At 31.9% G+C, this 19066-nt stretch overlaps 2 protein-coding genes across 2 annotated transcripts in view; one reads left to right on the top strand and one right to left on the bottom strand.

The window, feature by feature from the left end:
- LOC143079541 (uncharacterized) overlaps positions 1 to 19066 on the bottom strand; it is a 303363-nt gene that overhangs the window by 182202 nt on the left and 102095 nt on the right. The window lies entirely within an intron of this gene.
- LOC143079539 (uncharacterized) overlaps positions 1 to 19066 on the top strand; it is an 87817-nt gene that overhangs the window by 5509 nt on the left and 63242 nt on the right. Inside the window, exon 3 of the mRNA XM_076254942.1 lies at positions 4167 to 4271. Coding sequence (XP_076111057.1) covers positions 4167 to 4271 — 105 coding nt within the window. The remainder of the gene's footprint in view (positions 1 to 4166; positions 4272 to 19066) is intronic.

Here is a 19066-nt window from a genome sequence, read left to right as displayed (position 1 = left end):
TCTAGACTTTTGTCATTGTTGAAGGTGGTACGCTGACCTAAAGTTGATTTAATCCACGTCCATAAGTCTCTAGTGGAAAGTTGTCATTTGCAATCATTCCACATTTCTTTATTGGTATATTCAAATCAAATCGCATCAATGTTATTGTCATTAAACATTTACATTATTTGTGTGGCAATACAAATTTAAACACACAACAAAACAGAATACGAGACAAATGACACAGAATACAAAAAAAAATCTTTAGTGATAGATTTACAATATTACAATTTTCAATAGCCCTCAGTTCTAATGAACTTTTAAAAAATAAGCATATAATTCTTACATGTCTAAAGGAAGCGAGGTTTGATATCAGAACTTATTGTTGTTCATCATGGAAATGAATCAAATGTTCATTATCTTAATGATATCATTAAATACATGTTGTCTGATATTCTGGTTTACGTTGCAATTCAGAATAAAATGTGATTCATCTTCGATGACTTTGCAGGTTTTGCACAGTCTTTGTTCTCGAGGACCTTAAAAATAACGACCTTTTTTTTTTATTCCAAGACTATGGTCATTTAAACGAAGTTTAGTAAAAAAAATACTCCTAATAGAAAAATCATTAAACAATAAGTAAAAATTTGTTTCAAGTGAAGGATTAAGTTTTTTTATACAGAACACGTTTGCTACTTTCGTCGATTTTTTTATCTTTTACTTTATATAAATCTTCATAATAGTCATTGTTTCATTTTCAATTGTTGATTTAAATGTTTCAAATAATGTAAAATTCTAACAATTGGACACTTTGTCGTTCAGGTTATTGACTGTTAAAACATTCTTAGCATATGTATACCAAGAATATACACCTTGTAAATCAATGGATTTTGACAGTTCGAAATTTTTGTTCAATAATGGGTTTAAATGATCAATATTCAGTCTAGCAAGATATAATAAACAGCTACGCCAGGGGCACATGATACGCCCGTCACTTTTCAAAGAATAAAGTTCAATAACTTATCAATGTCATATCAGAAATTTATTAAAAAAAAATAAAGGGACGTTACTTTACAGTTATAAACCAGTCAACAAAGTTTCATAAAAACTGCTCAACGTACTTGAAATATATTGACCGAAAAATGGAAAGTCACCCACTTTTTATGAATAAAATCCCACATCTCGGAAACGTTAAATCTAAAATTTATAAAACTTAAAAGGGAACTTACGTTAATTCATATAAACAATTCACCAAAGTTTCATGAAAAATAATCAAAGCATTTTGAGTTATTGTCCGAAAACTGTAACCCCCCCCCCCCCTTTTAATAAATAAAACCCCATAACTCGGAAACGTAAAATCTAAAATAAATAAAAATCAAAAGAGAGTTCATGTTAATAGATATATCGAATTCCCCAAAGTTTCTTGCAAGTTGGTGGTAGTGTTTGGGGTTATTGTTCGAAAACAGGAAAATCCCCCTTTTGTAATGAATAGAAACCCATAACTCGGGAATGAACAATCTAAAATTAATAAAAATCGAAAGGGAGCTCAAGTCAATAGATATAAATAATTCACCAAAGTTTCATGCAAATTGGTGAAAGCGTATTTGAATAATTGTCCGACATGTTGACGATGGACGGACAAACGGACGGACGGAAGGAAGGACGGACGGAAGGACGGACGGGTACAAGATATTATAATACGTCCCGTTATCTTGTTACTGATAACATTTAAAAAATTTAATTGTTCAAATACTGATATGTCGGACACCTTTGTCTAACCAGTGTTTTGTTGGTCTTTCTTTTTCTCACCATTCGACATCATGTGTCTGCTATCTATTAAGCTCTTCATTGGCCGAATTAATTCCATTTTGGACCTCTGTAAATGCTTTGGTATCAACATTTATAATATCATTCATAATAGTTTCATCACAGAGAGCATTTACAATTTTAGCTATAAACTCATTAGTCCATTCTATAACAGTATTTAGGCAATTAGTAATAAATCATTCTGATAAAAACATTCTTTCTCAATTAATATTTGAGACGTAGTTTAATCTGTGAATGATCAAACAAGCAACTAATTTCTTGTTTAGAAAAATATAGAACTGAGGACAGAAGATGTTCACTAGCTATAGCATAATCAATTTTACTATCTATATTAATTAAGAAGTGTGATAGATTTAATTAAAAACAATTGAAGGTCTTTCCACCAAAAACAATGTATTCTAATATGAAAGTGGTAAAAGTAAGTTTAAAATGTCATTTCAATAGTCAAATGATAGCTTATTGTACGCTGATTCAAAAAATATATGGTTTCTATACAATATTTTTTTAAATAAGGGAGATAATTTGTTATTTCAGGTTTGAAAAATGATACTTCCGATAAATTTGAATATTTACTTGACACTGAGGCCAAAAATATCTGGTTCTATTTACTTTTATTTTAATAAAGTTAAAAAAAATAGCTACTTCCGGTTTACACCAGGTCACTTCCGGTTGTTATTTTCAAGGTTAAATGGTTTGATACCTTTTGCCAAAGGTCTCATGGCTTTATCATGTATACATATGAGGTAAAAACAAAGGTCAAATTCTAGAACGTCAAAATAAGCTATGACTTTGAGATCAATTTCAAGTTCATAAACCAAGGACCTCAAATCAAAAGACCATAGGTTTTAATTGTATTTGGTTAATGAGTTATATCACCATTCGCGTATTTTTAAATACAAGAGGGGAGAAAACCCCCTTTTACGTTCAACGTACCCTTGCAATCAAAATTTACGTGTTACGACATGTCGCAACTAACAATTTAGTAAAAATAGTGTGTTAATATCTTATACAGTTTTTGGGAATAAGTGAAAAAATCCAATTTCAAAAATAAGAATATGACCTTGACCTTTGACCTTAACCTAATTTTCATTTTTTTGGACCAAGGAACTCAAATCAAAAGATCCTAGGTCTTTATGGTTTACAAGATAGAAATACAAAATCACATATATCAAATGCATAAGGGGAAATAACTCTCATATGGAGCGTTCATATTGCTTCGGTCAAAATAGGACAAATCATGCGAAGGATATAACGAGCAATTTTATAAAATAAATTTGTAGTGATCTTTTACGGTTGCGAAGGAGTATTGGACACAAGGAAAACAGTGTTTGGGGAGATAAATCCTTCAAAGAAAAGTATTCGGTTACGCAGGATAAATTTCAAAAGCGCATAAACTGTTCGATTTCATATATCAAATATCTAAGCAACATATTGCAAAACAAATATTTATCGCAAGAACAAAATTAGGCGGAAGAAAAAAAAATAATCAGAAGAAAAACAATAGGTCTTTCCACAGAAAAGTGGAAAGACTTAATAATGAGCAAGAGTATCATATCATCTTTTGGAAAGTTTCTCGATAAATCACAACGTATAATTACTCTCGATTTAAATTGTCAACTAACACAGTTTTATTGGAATTTATCTATGGAACATAAAATATTATCATCCTAAATATGCACGTAATATTTGCTGCCTCACGATAATCATCAATCCTTATAATTCCTAGATTTCTATCCTTATAAAAGTTGACATAGCCGGATCCATACCTGTATAGGTTAAGGGATTAAGTTTTTCCTTTTCATCGTTGATCTCTGATTCTAGTAGTATTGATTTGGTTTTCGAAAAGGCTAGTGTTCTTATCAATAGTAATCTCCTTTATTTACACGGTAAGGTAATACTAGAATTTAACAATTTTATTCCTCATTATTGGTGAAAATAAGATATTTGAAAATCTTTGTTTCTTCTATCTACGTATCTTGCAATTGATTCCTATTCCGGTGGTCTATTATGTATGCACCCACACAGTATACAGGGAAGGATAATATGCGAAATAAGGCGGATAATGATGACTAGGAAAACATAAAGAATATAGGTTTTGATGTTTCCTTGACAAATAATCCCAAAGAAAAATTCAATTCAAATGTCTCATTTCACTTTTGATATAAAATATCAAAAACTTTGTTTTGAGTTGTTGTTTTTTTCGTTTTTAATTTTTTAAATAATTAAAAAACGAATGGACCGACAGTCCGTGTAAATTTGCGTTCATTCGTTTATCAATTTAAAAAAAAAAATCAAAGAAAATATATTTTCGTTTCTCATTTTTGAATTCTCAGAAACAAAAATATATGTTGTCATTATAGGAAGGTAAAACAGCATTACATTTGGCAGCTGAAAATGGAGAGATGGAGGTAACAGAATGGCTGATTGAAAAAAAAGGAATGGATCCCATGGTTAAATCATCTCAGGTAACATTTGATATTATAGACATTGAACTTAGTGATATGTTTAATAGTAAACTATTTACATAAGTTTTTTTTAAATAACATTGCATTTATTGATTTGTCAGAATTGTTTTTATTTTTTTTAGTCTGTAGAATTTTGAAATAATAAATTAATGATGGGTTTATGTACTTAAAATAGACTGTACATGAATATTCATTTCCTCGCTTAATTGCTTAAAATTTTTTTTACTCTAAAATGATTAAAAAACTTTCAATTTGATTAGAAAAAGAAAAACCTTATCCGAAATGGAATTCAGGATGTTTAGTACATGTACCATGGTTAAAAAGAAAATAGTGTGACTTTCCTTTAGACGAAAGCACAGGTCTGAGAATGGGAAAACAATTTGACCATCACTTTAAATTATGTGGTGTCTCTAATTATTAGATATATTGTGTGATATTTCTTATTTGACTGTAAACTATAGTATATGACAATATTTCACTAAATTTTATTTTTCCAAATAAACAAATATATATATGTCGTGTAAATATTGGTTTTAACAGTTTTACAAGGTTAATACACCAAACAGAACATTGTTTGTGTCTGTCGGTACAGGAAATTAGATTTTTCTGAAGTTTGGAGCAGTTTTTATCAGATATAATATAATTTCAGAAACCATAGCACCTCTTTTTTTTCAAACATTTTTAAATAACCAGTCAATCTCACACATTGATCGGGAATTTGTGTCATAAGTAGTAAAATTTACATTTCTTGAACAATGAAATCTGGGGATATTTGGTCAATTAAAACAATTCCTTTACTTAATACATGACATAGGTAAAATCTCTTTGTTCTTACTGTGCTATATTCTTGATAATGCATAGTAAAGGTGTGCATTAACTACCTCAGATATACTGCACAGTTCAACAGTATTCTTACTTTAAGGGGACGGATCCTGGATTTTGACAGGCGTGTAATTACATAAAATTTTAAAAATATCACCGAGTGTAGCGAGACTCAAAACAATTTGACTATTTTAGTGTAAAAATATGAAAAAGAAAGTGTTTCTCATACCTTGAACAAGGACATGAAATATTTTATGAAATTTTGTGTACAATATCAATCTGAAAACAGTGTTTCAAAGTCAAACCAGATAATAACAATTTTTTTTTATTGTCATTCGGATTATAAAGGGTTACCCGAGCCGTGCAGATTAAATGATATATATCGACTTGCTTGGTCAATAACTTTAACTTAGTACGAGAATATATAAAAAGTATTCTCTTAACTTTGGTTTTGTTCCAAAATAGATTTTTTCTCCAATGGGATATTTCTTTCTCCCATAGAAACGTTTTCTCTCTTATGAATTGCTATAATCTCACATAGAATTTTTATTCTACCTTAGAATCTTTTGTTATCCCTTAGGAGTTATTTTTAACCATTAGGATTTTTTTTATCCCACAGAATATTTTTTCAGTAATGAAATCCCTTACGAATTTTATTAATCCTATCGGATATTTTTTATCCCACAGGAGTGTTTTATTAGACAAATATCCTATAGGATAAAAAATATCTTGTAGGAAATTCTTTTATTTCTCTTAAGGGATTTTTCTTAGTCTTAGGGGAGAAAATATATCCTATAGGATATTTTTATTTTCCTAAGGGATTATAAATCCCTTAGGATTTAAATATCCTGTAGGATATTAAAAATATCCTTTGGGATTATGACTGTATCCTATAGGATTTTCAAAATACAATAGGATTTTAAAAAGTCATATGAGTGAAACAAATATCTTACAGGATTTTGTCACTGTTTTCACTCCAGTTGCCGAATCAGGCGAGCCACACCAACATTTTTTGAGTATTGTGTTAACTAACCCCAGAGGTACATTATTACCAAATTTGATGATTCTACCGTTAAAAAAGTGTGGTTCCAATTTGCATTTATGAGAAGTGCAAATTAATCCAAGAATATGTTGTATGTAATACGTTGTTAAAGAATACATTCAACAATACGTCCTTCTGTCTGTCGGGGTGTTTTATTATTTTATTTTTTGTAGTAATGTAGATTTTTTTTAGGGATGTACACTTCGACGTCTGTTTATCTGTATTGGTGTATAAATACGCTACTACGTTCTATTTTAAAGGGATGTAAGAGTACACTTCGACGTCTGTTTGTCTGTATGGATGTATAAATACACAACTACGTATCATTCGTAAAGGATGTATGAGCATTGACTGTATTGATGTATTAATACGCCACCACATGTATTTATTTGTTGGGGATGTATCAATATACCATCAAAACACGTATGTTTGTCTGCAGGAAATTTGAAAACACGATACCGCGCCATTTTTTGCATAGGGGTGAAAAAGGACACTACCACGTCTTGTTATTTGTAGGGGATAAATATATCCAATACCACGTCCGTCTGTATGGGATCTTTAAATGCACTTCCATGTAGGAGATGTAGTATATTAACAATAAATAAGGGAAACTATACTAGAAAAGCGGAAGTTCTAAACAATAACAATAACAAAACAATGCATAATTGTAAGTTAATAACACAGTTAATTATGCAACCAATGTTCCCTCATGTCAAATTACAAAAACAACATTAATATTGTTGAAAAAGATGCAACATGTTAATGCATTACATAACTACATTGTATAAAAATCATTAAATAATGTTCAATATGGCAGAAAATTATTGAAAGAAAATAAAATCAACATATTAAACATTATAATCAACTGATTAATTTCAATAACTGATCTGATATTTTTGCCACGTGAGAAACAAAGAATCATCATCAACTGTCCGGTTTTGTAAATGTCCTAACCATACAATTCAAGCTAGATTTGTATGCTATCTATATCAAAGCAATGCAAAATGTATATCAACATTGTATTCAAAGAGTTTCAAAATCAATGGCGAACAACTATTTCAAAATGATTTCTACAAAATGAAATGATTTACGTGTAGTATGCCTGCCATTGAGACTAATCGCTATCAGATACCTAACAAAATTTAAAGTAAGTACGTACAGCCTTCCAAAATGAGAGTAATTTTTTCTGCATAGCAAGCTTTCATAGGCCCCGACATGACACATTGAAACAAAACTAAAAAAACAACATACAGCATGATTCAGGTACAAAACAACATGGTTGATGATTGTTGCTGCTTAATGTCCAGTGGCAAATATTTTATGCATGTTCTAGACGAAAACAAATTAACAAAACAATACAATAGGTAGGTCCTTTAATGAGACCGTCCGGAATGATTCATGTAGACTTTAACTGGAATATTGCCAAAATATGAAAAGCTATAATAAGCCATTTGATTTAAAAGGGTTTTTATTATAAATTAGTTCAAAAACCGACAAATTTAAAATAAAACAGATGTGCTAAACATATTTATACAAAATGAAATCCCTTTTTTTTTTGGCATTTCTGATTATCAAAATCGATGTCGTGACCCTCAATTATACATTGAGTTGTGTTGTTATGTCAGGTTCCATTTTTTTTCAATAATTTATTACAAATTGAAGCATAATTTACGCTAGCTGTCATCATTGATCTAGAAACAATCTATGTATAGGGATTCAATTCTGACTTTGACATCGTTTGATTTTAGAATATATTTTATTCTAGATTGAGGCCAAGATTCTCCTAATGCTTCTGTCTGAAAAATGCACAAATATCCTTAATGAGCTGACTTAAGAGACTATAACCATACTAGTATGAAAAGATTTGCTTACCTATCATACATGCTTTTGAAAAAAAGATGCATTTGAAAACCAGGATGTAGCATTTTTGCTTTTTTATAATAAACCAAAAATGCAATGCCATACCTCACCGATAGTGCATTTACAAAATCTATTAAGTTATCTGTTTTCATTACAGAAAATGGCTTTATCGTGAGTTAGAGCAAATGCATTTTCAATCTGATTTTTGAAATGGTCATTCAATCAAATAGAAAAACTTTCGTTTGATAAGATTGTATTGAAGTGTAGTGTAGAGATGTGGCAATGCTATGATTAATTTACCCATATTCTCTGTCAGCACAAGGACCCAAATGCAGACACGTTTAACATTGTATGTTTACTTTGGTGAATAGTTGTCTCGTTTGGCATTCATACGACATCTCCTTATTTTGATACTAGTATTCAGATTTTCTTGTATTTATCTATAAGAAAAATATAAAGTGTATATGTTAAGTATCCAATGGATTAAAAAAATATATTATATAGTACAATATACAATGAATATGGTAAAAATATATATGATTAATTGATTTATCGCATTAACTATAGAGGTTACTACTGATAAGACAACAGGGCCGCCCGTTATAGTATGACGTTTTCTAAAAACTTGTTTCTAGAACAACGCATTGTACTCATAATTTATTATTTGTTGTCGTTTATCTCGTTTTTTCGGGATTTCCAACTGCTTCGCGGCAATGAAACTCATTAAGAGTTCAAGTATCAGTGGTTTTGATTGGACGATAAGATTTGATTTTTATAAATATAAATATTTCTTATAGTATTTTGTCTTCAAACAGACGAACTCGTGTAATCAAATTCGGTAAAACGGGAAAGGTTTGTAAATTAAAGTTGGTAATTATTGATGACTAATTAGGTCCATCAGCCAATATTACACGAATAATCAGGACGGTTATGTGCTATTACAATCAATAAAGAAAAACTCCAAATCGGAGTTAAGCATATCATTTTATGGATCACAAAAAATAGACAAAAGAGATAAGTAACCACACACTGTCAAATTATTGTAACTCACGCATTGCTTAATTGATATAGAAAAAAGGCGGGAATATGATTACCAATGAGAAACCTATCCAACCAAGATTATATAATGTCAATAGAACCAACTATAGGTCACCATACGGCCTTCAAATGGAGTTAAAGTGCATGATATAGCAAGCTGTATAAGGTCCAGAATGAAAAATAAATATTAACATTAAAGAAGTAACACTTTAAACTGTTTACATCCCAAGCGCTTTTCGCGATTGAACTTCATTAAAAAGGTCACATGAGATACAACGACAACAGTCTGATTTGAGGGACGACCATTTTATATTCTTATAAGTTGGAACAGGTGGTATTATTCTGACGTTGTACTCACTTCACCTGTTAGCAGTTTGGCTACTCTCTTGTTTACGGTTATTTTAAGATTTTTTTACAGCATTTATCGGGTCAGAATATTCATTTCCGAAATCATCCTGGCTCCCCCAACCTTTCCTCGCAGAATATCCGGTTTCTACAATTTCAAGACCAGTAATGAAATTTTATAGTCAATTGGCAATGAATTCAATTTTGTTAAAATGTTAGCACTTTGTATTGTGTTGGCATTTTCTTAAATGTATTAACAAGTGCTAAGTTGTTCGGGAGAAGTCTATGGAAGACATTATGTCAATATCCTAGTCAGCTCTTCAGGTTTAAATAAAATTAGATATAAGATATACTTTGATGAGACAGTACTCGAACGACGCAGAACTATAAACATGATCAAGACATCTAGAGTCAACATTCAGTCTTTTATAATTGACAGATGTCAATACAAAATATCAAGCTCGAAATCGCTGTATGTCTGAAAAACTAAAGAGTAAATTAAGCATAATTCGTCATTAAACGAGATACTGACAGACACCAGAACATTTTGTGCGTTTGAAATATGTCATCCTCTCCTTTTAATCGCGATTAGTTGAAATATAAATTGTAGATAAAAGTTGGAGTAAAAAACCAGTCTAGTTTATTATCTTCAATATTTGTATTATAACTTAAATATTTTTTTATTTCTTTTTTATTTCTCTGCAAAACACTACATGGCCAATTATTACTATATTTTTTTGAATATATTTTACCATGGTTTTTCTTTACTTTTTAATTACATTCTATTATATATGATAATGTCGTGCAATTGTAAAACAAGAAAAGGTAAAAGACATTTTTGTAAGGGAATACGACGGATGACTTAAATAAAAATAAGTGTTTTCTTGTGGTTAAATGTATTTAAAAATGATGATCGAATTTTACAAAATATCTCGTCTTTACACGTTTTGAGTGACACACTCTAAACTAAATCATTTGCTCGAGAAGATGTTACAGTTATGCTGTTTAAATACTATTGTATCATTTGAAGTGTACAGACCTTGCAATTTTGATTACAAAACAAGATATAAATCAATCAATTTGACTGGACAGAGAACACTGTAATAATTTAACATTAGCATATGATTATTGACCTAAAAAAACCGAAGAACCTTGTGTATCTGGATCTGTTTGATAGACAGCTGTACAACAAGCTGTTTAAAAATCGATTTGTTGGAAGAAGTTAACTTACTGTTTTCTTACAATGTCTGCAACTTATTTCACAGATGATCTAAAAAAAACAAATACTCGTGGGTAGGTACATGTAAGGAGCATTTCAGTATAACTTACAATCACTTTAAGTCGTAAGTTTTTTTTTCTTGTACAAAAGAGCAACTGCTTGTTAGGAATCTCTTTCCTGATTACGGACGGATTAAAAAGACAAAATATATATAACAAAAACATTCATCGGCTGATTGTCAATTAGGTTGGTATAGGGAAAAAAATAATTAATTTTAAAAGAAGATAAATACATTATTTTGAATATTTGAGGGATAGAAATATAAATTTACCCTTTAATTTTATAAAACCATTTCATTGTGTCTATTTGAAGCTACAAATGTCTAATACTTTTACAAACAAATCATGTAACTGTCATATAATCGGTCCGTTTTCGATGCAGTTGAGTAACTGTATATATCAGTCTGAGTACTGTATATATATGTAAAATACAATTATGCCGATCAAGAATTGCTTATTCTATGGAAATAATATTTTGTTAAAGCTTTTTCTGTACCTTTCTTAAATGTTTGATGGTTTGTTAGACAGTAAGACTGTAAAAAATGTCCACACCATTCGGGCTCCTACAACTTAATATCTCTTTTTGGTCGAAGGTCTTGTAATGTCAATATTAACTTATCATTGATCTTTTTCTATTACGAATATTTATTAACCAACTTACTACAATATGTATAGAAATACCCATGCTTTATAAAAGGAAAATTTCGACATCTGGTCATTATGAACGAAGAAATTGCTACAGCCAGTCATTACGAAATCTCGGTCATGCATTACGAAATCTCAGCCATGCATTACGAAATCACATGTACAGTCATGCATTTTAAACAGATGAAACGGGACATCGATTAAATCAAAATGTCGTTTATTTCTTTAAATAAGTGTGACATTTTTTAAATTCTTTTTAAACTTAATATCATATTAAAAACAAGTTTAAATAATGTTCATTGACATCGTTTTGTAACGACTTGAAACGGAAATATTTCACAGCCTTTTTCGAGTACGACTTACGATTATTATCACTGTTTCATTTCCGTTGTTCAATCCTCAGAATGCAGACTTTAGTAACGTTAAACTGTCTGATTTATTCTTCCCAGCTACTTTTTATTTGCTAGATAAAATCAATTTTAATAGCATAAAATTAAGTACTTGGATGAGAAATCAGAAATTACATCTGACAGTCACAATGTTCATTGTTGACCAAAATTACATGCGAAATTGAATGCGAAAAGACAAGTTGTAGGTCAGCTATGAAATTCTTGCATCTTCTTCACGGTAAGTTTCTTACTCTTTGTTTAATAGAAGAATTAAAACCATTTAATAAAAATGTTATGAAACCGGCTTTTCTGTATTGGTCCTGTTGTAGTTTGTGGATAGCTGTATAATTTTGGATCCGAGACTCGAAGACTGTTCTTGAATGAAGTTGCCCTTATAGTTGGTTAATAAAAGTATCAATATATGGACTTTTTCATATTGGCCCTGTAACATGCCCTTGATATTAATAATGGCCTCGGACAATTGTAATGGCCCTCGGCGTTGCCTCAGGGCCATTACAACCATCCTTGGCCATTATTACCACCTCGGGCATGTTACAGGGCCAATATGAAAAAGTCCATACATTAATACTATAATAACATCCCTTCAATCAAACAGCAATGTAAAGCATCTGAAATCTTAACTAAAATGACAACTCCAGAAAGATCCAATGAATTGGATGCTGTCAACTTAATAAATGAACCTGAACACAGCTTTGACACAGTTATAGTAAATGAACCTGAACACAGTTTTGACACTGGACCCAATGACAACAATACTGATAACATAAACAAGGAATTAGAAACTGTTATAGAAAAAGAGAACATACCAAATCCAATATTTTCACAAAGCAGTTGTATGAATTCGAAAATGATATCAACAGCTACAAGGAAAGAAAGCAATCCGTTTAGTGTATTGTGTGGGGCAACAATCACAGGTGGTGTTATAAACTTGAATAATTTTACTCTGGGAAAAGGAAGTATTATGAACTAGATAGTTCACAAGAATAAATGGAACCTAATATTCCATTATACATGTATGAAAATTACAATTCAGTGACACATTGTTATGTTGATTTATTTGTTCATGTTGATTAAAATAATCAATGGTATTTTTATTCCTTATATTCTGACTGGCACCATGTCTATGGGCACATAAAGCCATTGCATCATTTTACACTTTAGAGTTCACTACAAGGCTTCCAACATTGTGAATACAAACACAACAGACAACTGTTTACAGTCAATACAAAAAATAATGATTGATATATGATCTTTTCCAGTTCTCAAAAATAAAATTCAAAGCAAAAGTACTAGTGCACACACACAAAAACCAATTCCATCTAAAAAAATAATGCCATATTTTATGAACAAAGACATATTTCTTATTAAATTTGTCAACAGAAGCATGAAAGTGCATATGTCTATAATGGCCCTGATACATATATTCTTAAAATTGATTATGGACTGTTCTGGAATGAAGTTGGTTAATAAATGTATCAATATATGGACTTTTTCATATTGGCCCTGTAACATACCCTTGGTATTAATAATGGCCTCGGACAGTTGTAATGGCCCTGGGTGCTGCCTCGGGCCATTACAACCATCCTTGACCATTATTAATACCTCGGGCATGTTACAGGGCCAATATGAAAAAGTCCATACATTAATACTATAGTATTGACATGAAGATTTGCTAAACTATCTATTGTTTTATGGTCTCCTATCGTCGAAGGAAAATACAAAGCCTTACCAAATAAAGGAACCAGTAATACTGCTTTAGTATATTAGCTGATAAGTTCCCTCAATCTTGTGCTTGAAAGAAAAATACAATGAAATATTTTAACCCGAATACATTTCAAAACTAGGAACCCCACTGATGATTGCGGCCAATTTGGTTTAAATTAAAGGCCAGTTGTTTCACAGAAGATTTTTTTTTAAAGTAAACAGACGACTTCGACGGAGAACGGACGCCCAGTGATGAATCAAGCTTACTTCGTTTCCCTGACAGAGCGTTATTTCATTCGTCATGGGCCATTTTTTAATGTACTGTCATGTTTACACCAACCTATCAACAAAGTCGGCGATCTACTTTCCTGGGTTCACAATATTACGAATATATTACCCTTTTTGAAGGGTTGTTGTCTGTTTTACGTATATCCTTAGTCTTATTGTAAGAATTTTAAAAAAGTTGAATGCACAATTGTGTAAAAGAATCATGTTTCATACACAGACTAAACGTTATAATTTTCTATGAATGTGGTATTGTCTTTTATGAAAATAGCGTTATCCGGTCAACATCTAAACCCCTTAAGGACGTGGTAACTGTAACTAAAATTATCTAAATAGAAAAGGAAAGCTTCATATTGTCTTATAGATTCAGATTTATTCATGTTGGTTAGCACCACTTTCGACATCAAATTTGTCAAATATCGTGTAAAAGAGGTACGGCCTATATTTCCTGAAATGAATTCATACCAGGACAATTTTCCTAAAGTCTTTCAATCTTTATTTAGGTTCATAGTACCACATCCCAACGCTTTGAGGTTTTTACAGTTCATTGGTTGCATTTTAAAGATATCACCTAATTAATAACGCTAAAAGCTTAAAACTGCGATTTTGTGAGATTTTGGCAAACCCAAACCTATAGGTTAAATACACAGCGGTTAACCATAACCACAATTCTGTTGATAGTAAGGCAATCATTGATTTTAGACTTTTTCAAATCCAAATGAGAATATCTAAGTTGAATATGAATTTTCTAAATAAGCAAAGTATAATAAGCATAGTTCAACATTGGATACATGTACATGACTCAAGTTTAACGTTAATAACAATATCATATCCAATGGAACCTCAAAACGAGTTTATATTCTAAATAAATATGTATTATCAGAAGTTCGTTACTGGGAATTATCCTTTCAATTGTAGACTTATTAAGTAAAGGTTATAGAGAAAAATCTAAAACAGGAGATTTGATATTGTTCTGTTACAAATATAATGCAAATAAATAAAGTTATTTAGAAATCATAATACACATGATTGTTAACCTATTTTATATGCACGTATAAAATTTAATGTCTCTGGTGTAAACAACTATCATAAGGCCATTAGTACTCTTAGAATATCTCGTAATTCAAAAGATGTTTTCTAATAAGTACCTAGTGGTTATATTAAACTGATAACAGTCATACAAGTTATACAAATGAGCTGATTTACTTTGAACATATGTTAAGTGCACATTACACGATTAAGGATAAATGCACAATTTGCGCGCTTTTTACGATTTAAGATGAATGCTCAATTGAGCGAACGTTGAATGGAAAACACAAGAAACTATGAATGATAAGCGCAAGTACGGAGAATGTACGATAAGTGGAAAGAACACGCACGGAGAATGTACGATGAGTGAACGAAACACGTACACATAGTGGACGATGAGTGAAAGGAACACGTATGCAGAATATACGATAAGTGAAAAGAATACGTTCGCAAAATGTACGATGAAGGAAAGGAACATGCACGCAGAATGTACGACGAGTGAAAGGAACACGTATGCAGAATATACGATAATTAAAAGGAACACATACGTAATGCGAATATATATGTGCAAACTCTTTAAGATAATTTTTTGGTAACAACAAACAAAAGAACTATGTCAATTGGACCTGCTTTGATACTAATATTGCCCTTGAATTTTTACTGCATAACATTTTTGTTCGCTATGGAGATTCCGTATATCGTCAGGTTATCGGAAATCACATGGGGACTAACTGTGCACCACTTATTGCAGACCTGTTTCTGTATTGTTATGAATTACAATGTTTGACTAAAATCAGCAAAGACCCATTGAAACAACATCTGATTCAGATATTTAGATGATATATTGGCTCTCAATAATGACGACTACAGTATCTACACTAAAGAGATTTCTCCTGCCGAACTGACTTTAAATAAAGCTAATACTAACAATGAACACTGCCCTTTCCTGGATCTGGATATCTATATCTTTAACGGGAAACTTAATACCAAATTTATGATAAAAGAGATGATTTTTCATTTCCTATTGTTAATTATCCATTTTTAGATGGTGATGTTTCCTTGTCACCATTTTATGGTGTTTATATATCTCAACTTGTTCGATTCGCTCATGTATGTAAAAACGTATTTGATTTCAACGAAAGAAATCTCTGTATTACTGAAAAATTATTACACCAGGGTTTTCGATATCACAAACTAGTCAAAACATTTACTAAATTTTATCATCGGTACAAGGACATCATTCGTAAATATAAATCAACATGCATATACATATATCTTATACGTTCAGGTATTTCACATCCAATGCTTTATGGTAATATTATTTACAAAGCACAATAATGTCGGCATTCACCTCAATAACTAACCAAACCTTTAAACAGACTTATTCGGTAAGGATATGGGTACGATACTGTTGTCAGGTCATTACGGATTGCATATTTTTGTATTAATATTGATTCACTCATAGGGTCTTTGCATCGGAAATAACACTATTATTATAAAACCAGTTGTTGGCATGATACGGGTTATGTTCTTCTCATATATTTTATGATGGTATGATACTAAACACCTAACGGGAGGGATTGTACTTGATTTTCATATGATGAAGACATAATCTTTCAATCAGTTTAATTGAGGTCTGGAGCTAGCATGTCAGTAACTGCTAGTAGTCCTTTATTTTTTGATGCATCATTTTCATTTTGCTTAGTTTCCGGTGTTACCTATTCTGACATTGGACTCGGACTTCTTTTAACTGAGTTTTACTGTGCGTATTGCTATGTGTTTCTTTATTCTACATTAGCTAGAGGTAAAGGGGAGGATAGATTTAACAAAACATGTTTAACACCGCCGCATTTTTGCGCTGTTCCAAGTCAGAAGCCTTTGTAAGTCTTGTATGTTTTTTAATTTTAGTTCAGTTTTGGAGTTTAGTGTGACGTCCATTTTCACTGAACTAGTACACAATCTTTTTAAGGGGCCAGCTGAGGAGCACCTCCGGGTGCGGGATTTTCTCGCTGCGTTGAAGACCCGTTGGTGGCCTTCGGCTGTTGTCTGCTCTTTTGTCGGGTTGTTGTCTCTTTGACATATTCCCCATTTCCATTCTCAATTTTAATCGAAGATGAGTGAAAGGAACGTGTGAAGAGAATGGACGATGAATGGAAGGAACACGTACGCAGAATGGACGACAAGTGAAAGCAAAACTAGATACTGGACGATAAATTGAAGCAAAACTAGATAATGGACGATGAATGAAATGGACACGTACGTAGATTGGACGACTATTGAAAGCAAAACTAGATACTGGACGATAAATTAAAGCAAAACTAGATAATGGACGGTGAATGAAATGGACACGTATGCAGAATGGACGGTGAGTGAAAGCAAAACTAGATAATGGACGATGCAAAACCAGATAAAGGACGAAGAATGAAAGGAACACGTACGCATAATGGACGACGAGTGAAAGCAAAACTAGATAATGGACGATGAATGAAAGGAACAAGTACACAGAATGGACGACGAGTGAAAGCAAAACTATATAATGGACGATAAATGAAAGCAAAACTTGATAATGGACGATGAATGATATGGACACGCATGCAGAATGGCCGATGAGTGAAAGGAATGTGTACGCAGAATGAACGATGAATGAAAGGAACTCGTACGTACAATCGCCGATGAGTGAAAGGCACGCGTATGCAGCAGAGACGATGAATGAAAGGAACACGTACACAGCATGGACTATGAGTGAAAGGACACTAGAGAATGGACGATCAATGAAAAATACTGCGTACGAACAATCGACGATAAGTGAAAGGAACGCGCAAAGAGAATGGTCGACGAATTAAGGAAACGCGTACACAGCACGGACATGAATGAAATAAACTTGTACGCAGTACGGACGATGAATGAAAGGAACACGTACGTACAATCGCCTATGAGTGAAAGGAACGCCTATCCAAAATAGACGATGAGTGTAAGGAACACGTTCGCAGATTGAACGATGAATCAAAGGAAAACGTACGCAGAATTGACAATGCATCATGAATGCACGGAATATATGTCGATTTGAATTTTGGAAGGTCTGTAGCAGTGTTTGTCATGTAATTTGTCACGCAAATAGTTTTACGGATGCTTACTCAAATACTGAGACGTGCAAATACATGTTTTCATATTAAAAATATAGCGCAATTCGACACCTATGACTTAGATCCTACCAAATATATGTAGGACTCTAAAGTGCGATTGTACTCTAAAGTGCGATGGTCACGCTAACGTGCGATGGTGTCAGACGCTAAAGTGTGATGGTGTTTTTTTAAAGTGCGATCGGATAATACGCTTAAGTGCGATGGTATGATACGCTAAATTCCGATGGTGTAACGGGAATATGGTTCAGGCAATGGTTTCGTTTGTTGCTGAGCTCCAATCGTTTTTCGTTTATTGTTTTATTTATACATCAAGCTCTTTTGATAGGGTTTAAACTGGTCATTTTATAACCTTATATAGCTTGTTATGCGGCATGGGCCAAGGCTTTACGCTGATGGCCGTGTGATTATTATTTGCACACATGAACGACATTTTGGGTTGGATGGATATTTCATACTGCATCTTCTTATTTTTATTTAAAGTACGATAATTATCCAAACAGTGTATTGGTTACATTGCACAAGGAATTGTAAATTTAAATATACAATTCCTTGCATTGCAGTAGTTAGTATATTTTATATTTGCTGTTCGTTTATTGTTTGGTTTAAATTATAGGTTGTTTTTACCAAGTTTCTCATTTGCATTGTTTTACGCTGGTTGTTTGGAGTCCCTTTGGGCTTCATAGAATACTATGTGGCGTAGGCCAATGTTTCACGGTACAGGTCATTCTATAACAAAAAGTTTCATTCATTAATGACATAAAGTCTTGGATAGAGAGTTGTCTTATTGGCACTCATATGATAATACTAAATATCTGTTTGTTAGGTTGCTGTCTAGTTGATTGATATTCATTGTTTAACAGAAATAAAAAAAGTATATTTTATATTAAAGATTTCAATTAGAAGTAAAAAGAAGACTTTTTTGGCACCCCAGCTGTTTTGATTAAATTTCTTTTTACAATTTTACAAATTATAAAGTTAACTTTGTTCAGTAACGAACAAAAAAGTTGTAAATTGTGATCAGTTTGTTTATCTTTTTTTTCTTACCATGTGTAATAAAAAAAAACTGATCTGGACAAACATTCTCGTCATAATGCTGTTTAACGTTGCCAACGTCGATATGTACTTTTGCGGAAAAACGCACTTTAGCGTGTTCAAAAAAATACACAGACCGTCGCACTTTAGCGTATTAAACTA

This window comes from Mytilus galloprovincialis, chromosome 6 (genome assembly GCF_965363235.1).
Source record: "Mytilus galloprovincialis chromosome 6, xbMytGall1.hap1.1, whole genome shotgun sequence".
Classification (NCBI taxonomy): Eukaryota; Metazoa; Mollusca; class Bivalvia; order Mytilida; family Mytilidae; genus Mytilus; species Mytilus galloprovincialis.
This window is presented reverse-complemented; position numbering and strand designations above follow the sequence as displayed.